The sequence below is a fragment of the Arachis hypogaea genome, chromosome 4 (genome assembly GCF_003086295.3).
Source record: "Arachis hypogaea cultivar Tifrunner chromosome 4, arahy.Tifrunner.gnm2.J5K5, whole genome shotgun sequence".
NCBI classification, from domain to species: domain Eukaryota; kingdom Viridiplantae; phylum Streptophyta; class Magnoliopsida; order Fabales; family Fabaceae; genus Arachis; species Arachis hypogaea.
The window spans coordinates 8,474,814-8,486,334 of NC_092039.1; the positions used below are offsets into that span (position 1 = coordinate 8,474,814).

General features: G+C 31.0%; 1 protein-coding gene across 1 annotated transcript; it reads left to right on the forward strand.

Annotated features, from left to right (window-relative positions):
• Positions 1-8,075: 8,075 nt before the first annotated feature.
• LOC112796145 (pectinesterase inhibitor 1-like) lies at positions 8,076-9,045 on the forward strand. The gene has a single exon (XM_025838472.3). The coding sequence runs from the start codon at positions 8,163-8,165 to the stop codon at positions 8,802-8,804; it is 642 nt and encodes a 213-aa protein (XP_025694257.1). The 5' UTR covers positions 8,076-8,162; the 3' UTR covers positions 8,805-9,045.
• Positions 9,046-11,521: the final 2,476 nt, after the last annotated feature.

Here is an 11,521-nt window from a genome sequence, read left to right on the forward strand (position 1 = left end):
CCCGTATATTATCTGAGTTTGTTCAAGATGCCGAAAGCGGTTGCTGAAAAATTGATCTCCCTACAGAAAAGATTCCTTTGGAGGAAGGAGGATGGAAATAATGGGATGGCACTCGTTAAATGGGAAGTGGTGCAGGCTCCTAAGAGATTGGGAGGATTGGGAGTTGGTGATGCTATGATCATAAACATGGCTTTGTTATTTAAGTGGTTGTGGCGGTTTGCCAAGGAAGACTGCCCGTTGTGGAAAAAAGTCGTGTACTCTTGTAACAACCTAAATCCTAATGAGCTACTGTCAACTCAAGTACTACCTACTAGAGGAGGCCCCTGGAAGGATATATGCCAATTACAAATAACCAATCAACACTTAAGGGAGAAGATGATCATCACAGGTTTGTCCATAGAGGTTGGTAATGGACGACGTACTCATTTTTGGGAGGATGTATGGTTACAATGTGGCTCTTTGAAGGATCGCTTCCCCAGACTATTCTCTGTTTCAAACCAATGTGGATCTGTTATAGGGGATTGTGGATTTTGGGATGGGCTAGAGTGGATTTGGAATTTCCATTGGAGAAGAGAGCTATTTCAATGGGAGTTAGAACTTCTGAGTGAATTACACGAAGTATTGAGACCTGTGAATCTAATACAAAACAGAGAGGATAGTGTTGTGTGAAAACTAGACAGAAAAGAAATTTTATCAACTAACTCATTTGTGCAGGTTTGGCAAGAAGAATTGATCCCAGAGGAGGTTACCAGTTACAGCTTCACGAAGACTATCTGGAAAGGTTTAGTACCACCTAGAGTGGAACTGTTTACTTGGTTTGTCCTAATAGGTAGAGTGAGTACAAAAGACAGGCTTAGCAGGTTTGGAATTATCAGACAAGAAGATAGTATCTGTGTTTTCTGTCATACTGAGGTGGAGCAAGCATACCACCTGTTTCTAGGTTGTGGATTTACCTGGCAGGTTTGGAGTGCTTGGATATCGACGTTATGCCGACAATGGGCTTTTCCAGGTTCCATGTGAGAACATTTCTTAAGCTGGACAGAGGAACCAAGGAGGAAGGAGGATCGAGAGCAAAGACTGAGAGGCTTCTGTGCAATCGTCTGGAACATCTGGTTGGAAAGAAATAGAAGAGTTTTCCAGAATGCAAGCAAAGGTGTGGAAGAGATCTTCAACATGACGGTGATGAGCGCTAATGAATGGAAAGGTGTAGATCTCTTTGGTTGTTGATGACTATGCCGTAGATGATAGGAGGTCCCTTTTTTATGCTGTTGTATCACTCTTTATTAGGCTTTTGGTATTGATGTGTCTGTTAGTTTGTGCTCCACTGTGTTGTGTTGAGCTCTTGTGTTAAAAAAAAACATATCAATCAATTATTTTATAATATATAACATTAATCTATTATTATATTACATATCACTTAACGTACATTATTTAATTTATAAAAAGATTAATTGACTTGTGATAATAATTTTTAAAGATTAATTAACTAATTTAATTTTTAGAAAAATAATTTGAAGAATAAATAATTTTTTGAGAATGAATTGAACATTATCCCAAAGTTAATGTGTTTGTTCAATTAACTACTCTTGCAATTCATCAAAGGAGACCACTTTAAGAAAGACACTAAAAATATTTTTTTAAGGGCGTTTACATGTGTCATGTTATTATTGGATATTTTTATTAAATTGGTTAATAATTTATTTTTTAATAAATTATAACAAAATCGATTTATTATAACAATAATAATAAACCCAATTATTTGCATTATAATTATTAGATTCGATTTTATCCGATCGAATTACACAATCTAAACCGAATATCTTTAAATTTTTTGATAAAAGACAAATATATCCCTGATTTTTTGTTTTATGAATATTTAAATCCTTAAAAATTTAAAAATACAATTAAATCTCTAAAAAAATGGGTTTATTATTATTGTTATAAAAAAATCGATTTTATTCTAATTTGTTAAAAAATTTAAAATAACCGATTCATTAGTATCTCTAATAATAATACAAAACATAAGTGTCTTTACAAAAAGATATTTTAAACATCTTTATGAAAACATCCCTTTTTAATATCCTACAATGGCTTTTACATAACTGCTTTGAGCAAACATCAATTTTTTCTTTTTTGAAAATATATATTGATATTCATTGATAGAGAACTAACCTTATTTAAACTGAGATTCTCTATCATTATATCTGTTGATGATTAATGTTTTTACTGTAGGTCATATTTATTTAAGAGCAAACAGTTAGTTACGAAATACTTGCTATTTCTTTTTTTTTTAATCGATGGATTGGACAATCCCCAATTTTAGGTTACACACTCACACACACTAACTTAGCCACTGCTAGAATTTAAACTTATGTGGCTTTTGGATCGAGGCAAATACTTTTGCCACTGGACCACATGCCTTAGCCAAATACTTGCTATTTCTAAAGTGGAATTCAAACTCTACGTTCTTTTCATAATATCTCCAACCCAACCCACTAAAAACTAATTTGTTGTAGATGGAAACTCCACTCACAGATAAACTCTCTATGTTTACTCGGCTCAAAATAGGTTAGATAAGGATTTTTTTTGGGGGGGTTATGACTAGATATTAGACAAGGATGTCTTAAAATAACTAAATTCAATTTGGGCTGGTAGAACCAACTAAATTTCTAAATGCTAAATGTAGTTAATCCATATTAAAAGTAACTTTTCAGGCTGATGGGCCAAGATAAAAAAATAAAAAACCTTTTAAATTGTTCGTACACATTATAGTTATACATAAATAGCAGTTTGAGCATGTCCAAAAAAAAAAGCAATTTGAGCCTATGATCCAGAAAAAAAAAAACAAAAAAAAAATAGCAGTTTGAGCCCTAGTTGAAATGGCACAGGAAGATGCCTCCTAGATGTTGCATCTAGATTTTACTCCCAAATATCTTATGATTTAATAATTTGTATTGGATTAAATTAAATTATTAATTTAAATTTTAAATTAAAAATTTTGTAATTTTAAAATTTTAAATTATTTGAATAAAATTAGATGAAATAAAAATTAAAAATAAAATCAATATAATATTATTTAAAATATTATATTAATACATTAAGAGATTTTGTATAGATATTAAATGTAATTAAAATTTTAAACTGTTTTTTAATTTAAAGATTTTTTTAAAAATAGAATATTTAATTAATTATACAAATAAAATAATACGAATACTTAAAATTGTATTAAATAAAATTGAAAGAAATAGAAAAATCAAATCAAATTAGACTATAACATATCTAGTATATTGAGCTTAATTTTTTACTGCATACACAATATCATTGTTTGCTTGCTTGGGTAAATGACGGTTCGGATGGAGTTGAGGTTGGAACAACTGGTGAGATGGTAGATTCGGACTTGAACATAAGTTTCTTGAGGAGGATGATAATCTAAGTGGTCGGTGGGTCAGTGAGTGGGACCACTTACAAAGACATTCTGATGTTAAAGTTAGTGTCTGTACAATGAGAAAGCTGAATAGGGTAAAAAGGTGACAGGTAGGTTCCTCCCCATTTGTACTCTGAACTCGGGTGAGCTCCCTTCTCTTAGACCCATTTGCCTGAAAATTTTTACTAGCTGTCTAGGTTTCCTTAGCAGAACGTGAGGCGGCGCCTGAATTAGGGTTGAGCAATACGTCGGGTTGATGGTTCGTGATCGGATCCGGAATCCTTGTCGGGTCAGGTCGGAATAGTGTCCCTAACGTACCAGGCCGTGAAGTTCGGAGCTTATGGTTGGTATGTTCGAGTCACCTGCACTTTCGCGGGTCGAGTCTTGTCTAGCTCGAGAACCCGTTGACGAAGTCCATGGCTCCAATGCGTGTGAGTTATTTCCAACCGTTGCTTGGAGAGTCACTTCGATTTCTGTGCCGAGAGCATTAAATGCTCTTTATGACTGATTTGAAAGCAGAGAAAAATCAATTGACAACTTAAGAAATCTCCAGTTCCTATATCTCTTGAGAAACAAGTTCACTGGTGGTCTTGGTCTCCTCAATTCACTTAGACAATGCAGGCAATTGACAAAGAGTCTTTTAGCATTTAATCCCCTTGGTGGAACACTTCCAAACGCCAATGAAAATCTTTCACAATTTCTTCAAAGGTTTGATATAAGGAGTTGTAACATCAAGAGTGAAATTCCTCCACAGATTGAAAACTTGAAAAACCTATATGATTTAAACATGTATAACAACCAATTTGTTGGAAAGATTCCAAGCGCGACTGGAACTTACAGTTTCTCCAACTATTGGATCTTTCAAAAAATAGACTAAATAGTTCTATCCCTAAATAACTTTTTAGGATTTAGAATTTGAACCAGTTAATTCTTAGGTATAACAAAATTTTGGGACAATTCCAAGATGTGTGGATTATCTTTATTCTCTAAGAATACTTTATCTAAATTCCAACAATCTAACCTCCACAATACTTTTCACACTTTGGAGTTTCAGTAATATCTTGGAGGTAAATTTATCCTTCAAAGGTCTTGAAGGGTCTTTGCCAGCTGAGATAAATAACATGAATGCTGAGAAAAATAACATGAATGTTGTGATCAATTTGGATATTTCACATAACAAATTTTTAGAAAAAATTTTCACCGAAATCGGTAACTTACAAAGAATATTAAATCTCTCATTAGCCTATAACATGTTACAAGGGCCTATTCCAATTCAATTGGGAACATGTTGAGTTTGGAATTTCTTGATTTTTTTCATAATCTTTCATCAGAAACCATTCTTAAATCCTTGGTGAACATTGTTGATCTCAAGGTTACAAACTTGTCTTATAATAGGTTACTTGTTGAGATTCCTTATGGTGGCAAGTTTATAAATTTCAAATCTGAATCATTCATGATGAATGATGAACTCTGTGGAAGACCAAATTTTAGAGTCCCACCATGTTCCAATGATAGTGCAAAACATAGTAGAAGATCCAAAGCTCTGAAATTGACAATACCCTTAAGGGTAATACTACGGTGATGAAAGGAATAATTTTTTTTATATGCAGAAAAAATGTGAAAAAGTTGGTTAGTGAATATGTGTTAAGTTGTTCTTTAAAGAATGGCAACCCTGACTAGAAGCAGAAGTAGCAGACTGTAACAAATAAAGTAGATTAATTAGATAAAAATCATGTTGTATTAATTATTATGATTAAATGTTTGGATTTTTTTTATTTCGAGCTCAATAAAATTTTTTGTAGCCAGATTATTTATTCAACACAAATAGATTAGGATACTGTCTTCTTTCTCTCTGGGCTTAGTCCCTGTCTAATAATAATAATAATAATAATAATAATAATAATAATAATAATAATAATAATAATAATAATAATAATAATAATAATAATAAATATTTTAAAAAAAATCATCATACATTGTTTTATTATGAGCTAGACCCAAAAACATAATAAATGTGAAAAAACTAATATTTAATCTATTTTTAACATAAAAAAATTATAAAATATTTTAAAATGGTACTCTTTAGATTTTAAATGATTTAAAATTTTTAATAATTAAATCAAAACTAAACATTACAGCAATTTCTTTTTTAATGTGATAGAAAATCATCTTTCATCTTATTTTTTAATCTTGTGTGAATTGATTAAGAAACTAATAAAATATAAAATATTCCTAAATTAAATAGATAAAAAATTAACCAATTTCTTAAAAATGATAAAGAAAAAATATAATTACTTGAAAATTAGTTTGAAATAGTAAAATTTCGAAAAATTACAACTTATAATTTTTTATCAATCTACAAGAATACAATTACACTAATCTTTGTTTAAGAAATATGCATGTTTACTTTGAAATAGAAAAATAATGTTTTGAATGCATGGTGAAAATTAGAATAACACATGGTATTGTACCTAGTAGTGAGGGACTTAAACCGGTGGATTTATTTTAACACTTAACCAAATCAACTTCCGAACTTCATACACTGATTACAACCTTAATCATTACCAGCTCTTTTTAACACGTAAACCCTCAGAACTTTAGATACCTAGCAACTACTAATCACATGCACTTTCACTCAATCAACTCCTATTTAACACATTTTCGTTTAAATTAGACTAAACATGCATGTGTACCTAATGTTCATGTTCTCCATATATTATCAATTTATCAATTGTCCTACTTGAAATTCTAATATGATCTTACATTGCAACAATAATGTTCGACCTCATCTATGATCACAACTTGTCACTTGCAATGTTTTTTTTTTTTAACCAAACAGTGACTCGAGTATTTGATTATGATCACTCTCACCAAATAAATTTTTTTATTTAATATAACATTAGTAAAAGTTTTAATATCATCAATATACTTTTAATAGTACTCATGTCAATGCTTAGGTTACTCCCAATGTTAGTTTTTTTTTTTTCTTCTGCCTCCCAAGTCCTTCCAGGAATCCAGGTCAGACTATACATAAAAACAAGAAACGAATTCCTTTTCCCATATTACATGGTCCAATTAACTATGGGCTTATGGCTAATATCAACATACTAGTTTTCTCTCTCAAACTGAATATTTTAGAAAACAAACCGTTAGGCCCTACACAATACAAAACCCTTAAAAATCCCAAGTCCATCCTTACAACCAAAAAAACCCATGACCTACAAAAATTCCAATCCAAAAGACCAAAACCATAACTATCATTAATATAAGCTTATGACGTGCCCATGAGTCTTTGTTCATATTAGGTGTTCAAATTCAAATCGATTTAAATTAAACCGCTCGTTCAATCTAATTTAAATCGAAAATCGATCAAAATCGCATTAATTTAGATTTGATTGGATTCTATTTTTTGCAAACCGCTGGATCGGATCGAATTTTAGATCTATTTTTCATAATCGACCCAATCCAATTCAAACCGCACAATGTGCTATAATATTATTATTTTATTATTATATTTACAATTATACTTATAACATGATCAATTTATTATACATTTTTATATTATTCATGTATTATTATTATTTAATAGGTTTAAAATATTATTTATTTAATTATTTTAACTAACTTATAATTTTATTTCTATTGTTATGTTATCGTTGGTTTTTTAAAATATTGTTGAAACTTGTTATGTCATTGTTGATTATTTAAAATTTGATGTTGAGACTTGTTATATGTATTTAATTTTTTTAATTTACAAAACCGCAAATCCAATTCAATTCAAACCGTTTGAAATTGGATCGGATCGAATCGGATTTTTTTTTTTAAAGATCATCCAATCTAAACTGCACCACAAGTAAAATTAGTGTTCGGATTGGATGAGTTTTTGACTCAAAACCGATTCAAACCGCACCACGAACACTCCTAGCTCATATGGCATATCTTCTCCTCTCCACCTCAAAAATCTAGGGTTCAAATTCTAAAAATTGTAATTGAAAAAAAAATATAATAAAAATGTAAGAAATATAGGTGTACTGTGTACCTAGGATTAGGGTTGTTACCTCTCATGACTCTCCTAATGATGATGATGACACAAGGAAGAAATTGAAGTTAAGGCTATCCATTATAATTTTATGTTTTTGTTGACCTCTATGTTACTTGTCCGAACCTCTATTTATACATACTAGTATATCTACCTGTGTCTTGTACTAGTTAATATATGAATTATATAAAGTATTTACCTTTTTAAAAATATATAAAGTATTTATCTCTGAAATATGTTTTTGTTGACCTTTATCTTACTTGTCCTCTTTTTATACATATGGTGTCAATCAATTCATTAAAAATGTTTTATTAATAGTGATAATTTAATTAGATGGACATGAAATTTTAGAAAAAAAAAATTATACATCATGAAAAAAGTGTAAATATAAGTTCAAATGTGAAATATAAAATAGAAAGTGTAGATTAAATAATTGATGAAGACCCTAAAACAACTAAACAAGGAAATTACTTATAATTTTGTCCACAAAAATTTGTATTCTTCCCTATAATTTGCATGGAGATCCGGTTTCTTAGCCAAATAACAAATTGACAATCCCTACTAAAACCTAACAAGGCATCAAATCTTCCTCATAAAATAAAAAATAAATAACTAAATAAATAAATAAAAAGGCTTATTAGCCCTCTATCCATTTCCCCCCTCTTCGTCTCTACTCTTGAAATCAACATTTTAGACAAAATGGCATCTTTCATGAGTAGGACAGCCCTTTTCCTCCTCCTTTCCGCCGTGGCCTTGTTCGCGGCCGAGGCCATCCCGGCCTCTCGCAACTTCCACGTGGTCCAGCACCGCCTAGACCTCGCGGCGGAAATCGGCAAGTTCTGCCAAAGCACCCAAAACGCCACTCTTTGCACTAAAATACTCCAACCATACTTTGAAGGCATTCACTTCGACCAATTCAAGGCCCTTGACATCACCCTTGACGCCACCAGTGAACAAGCCAAGTTAACCCTGGCCGCCATAGATAGCTTGTTCTTCAAGAAAGGTCTATCAAAGTCCACAAAGGACTCACTCAAGATTTGCAAGGATCAGTACAAGAGCATCTTGGGTTCCATCAAGGAGGCCAAAGCTATGGTGGCTACCAAAAATGTTATCGAGGCAAAGTACAAGGTTTCCGCTGTTATCTCCTTCTATGAAGCGTGCAGCGACTCCTTCGACATTGGCGAGACGATCCCTTTCGCCGCCCAATCTGAACCCGTTTTCCAGATTGGTGGCAACTGCTTGGACATTCTTGCTGCCATGGAGAAAGCTCTTCCTGCTAGGCCTGTTGTCATGAACTCACCTCCTTCTCCATACAGCAACGTCATTGGAACCATCTCATAAATTTCTTGGATTCGTCGATCATCATGCCTTTCGGTTGTTGGAACCGATCATATATGCATATATACTTCATTCATAGGTGTACATTAAAATCAGCTATTAGTATAAAATTAAACATATTTGTATTCGTATATAAATATATGGTGGTTGATTTTAGTGTACAAGACAACATTTTTGTATATGTATACTTGTTCTATTGCATTTTGTTATTAACTTTGGCAGAGATATCACATTGTTTGATTCATTTGATCGCATTATATATGTTGAGAATAAATAGTATAATTACAATCTAATCAATTATATGTCAAATAATTTATTATTGTTATTATATTAAAATGTTAATATAATAAGGTCATTGATTAAATTTAGTGATTTATCATTGTGACAGTGATCATAATATTGAGAGATGAATCTTTTTTAATTTAATCTAGGATTAATCACCAAAAATGCATTCGAATTATTCAAACGCGGATAAAAATGCACCCAAATTTTATTATCGACAAAAATGCATTCAAATAATTTAAAAACACAACAAAAATATCCAACAGTAAATATATATTTTCAAAAAATGCCTTAGAGATAAAATTTTGATGCAATTTTTTGCAAGCATAATTATAAAATTAATATATTATTATCCCTAAAATTTAGTAATTTTTTTGTTAATTATATATTTTTTTATAATTTTTTTTGTTAACAACCAATAATACTTTTAAAAATCACAAAAAAATATATACTTAACAAAAAATCACCAAAAGTTAAGAATAATCTCATTTTTCTAATCATATTTGCAAAAAGTCGTATCAAAATTCAATCTCTAATGTATTTTTTGAAAAATACATATTTAATGTTAGTTTTTTTGCAAGATTATCTAATATTAAATATGTATTTCTCAAAAAATACATTAGAGATTGAATTTTGATGCAATTTTTTGAAAGCACAATTGAAAAATGAGATATTATTTTTTTAAAATTTGTTGATTTTTTGTTAAGTATATAATTTTTTGTAATTTTTTTGTTAACAACTAATAATACTTTTAAAAAATCACAAAAAATATATACTCAACAAAAAATTACCAAATTTTAAGAATAATAATATCTCAAAATTCAATCTCTAAGGTATTTTTCGAAAATACATATTTACTGTTGGATATTTTTGTTGCATTTTTAAATTATTTAAAGGCATTTTTGTCGATAGTAAAATTCGGGTGCATTTTTGTCGGCGTTTGAATAATTTGGGGGTATTTTTGGTAGTTAACCCTTTAATCTAAATTGTTTTTTGTCATAAGATTATTAAAAAGGAACATTAATAATCCGAAAAGATCAATATATATATAGATCAATGGTCTTCATTGGATGAAGATTAATAGATCTTATTTATTAAATTATATATATAGATAGTGCATATAGAGATATGACCATTGAACTTACTGATGCGTGGGCATCTTTTCTATCTTTTCCTAGTGAATTTGCATCTAATTTGTTGAGTTTAATAAAGAATTAATTATCTTTTAGCCAATATGGATGCTACTTTGAGTCTTTTGCAAATTTGTTTATTTTAGGTAGCATTCGATTGAATTTGATGGGGTTTCTACAACTCAAGAATCAAAAGAGATAGCAGCGAGGAGCGACGCGTACGCGTGATTGACTCGTACGCATGATTTGGAGCTTTCCACGGCGACATGTGCGCGTGACTGACGTGGATGCGTGATTTGAAGATTTGCTCAGGGACACATTCGCGTGACCGACGCGTCCGCATGACTTGCGAAAAAGACCATCGACACGTACGCGTGACTGACACGTACGCGTGACATGTGCCATGTGCAGAAAATGCAGAAAACGCTGGGGTGATTTCTGGGCCCCATTTTAGCACCCAAGTTAGGCGCGGATCCAATAAAGCCAAGTGGTCCCCACGTTACAAGACGCGGAGTAGTTAGTTAATTCTGATTTAAATTCAAATTTGAATTTGAAAATAGGAAAAGATATTATCTTAATTTTAGATATTAGATTTTAAATTAATTAGGAGATTCCATTAGGGGGATTCCATTAGGGAACTCAGTACATTTTACCAGAATCCTAGTTTTCTTCTCTGAACCATGAACAACTAATCCTTCATTGTTAAGGTTAGGAGCTCTGTCTATTTGTATGGATTGATTTGTTTGATCTTTCTAATTTAATCCATATTTTGATTTATATTTCAATAATTATTTTCGCTCTTTATTTTATGAATATGGGTGGAATGGAAGTATGACCCATGTTCTAATTGAGTTCTTGTAAAACTTGAAAAAGTTCTTTACTTGAATAACAGCTTGAAAACATATTATACTGAATTTCTAATTGTTTGTATTTAACGGGATACGTGACATATAATCCCCTTATTTTTGGATAATTAGGATTCTTTTAACATATAAACTAGAAATTGATCCTCACCCTCTAATTGGAATTAATTGACCAAGAAATTGGCAGTTAATGAATTTTAGAGGAGACTAAGAAGGTCTAAGGAATTAGGGTCTAGTCACATATAGTTTGCCATGAATTAAATCTTGCATGATTAAAATAGTTAGTAAGAAAAATCAATCCGAAAAATAGATAACTCTGAAGCCTTAACTATTTTCTCTATATTTTATTCCCAACTTATTTATTTGTCTATCCTTTTTATATTCTGAGTTCAAACTTAAATCTTTTGAACATCTCAAAATTCTTTTCTGCTTGCCTAACTAAGCC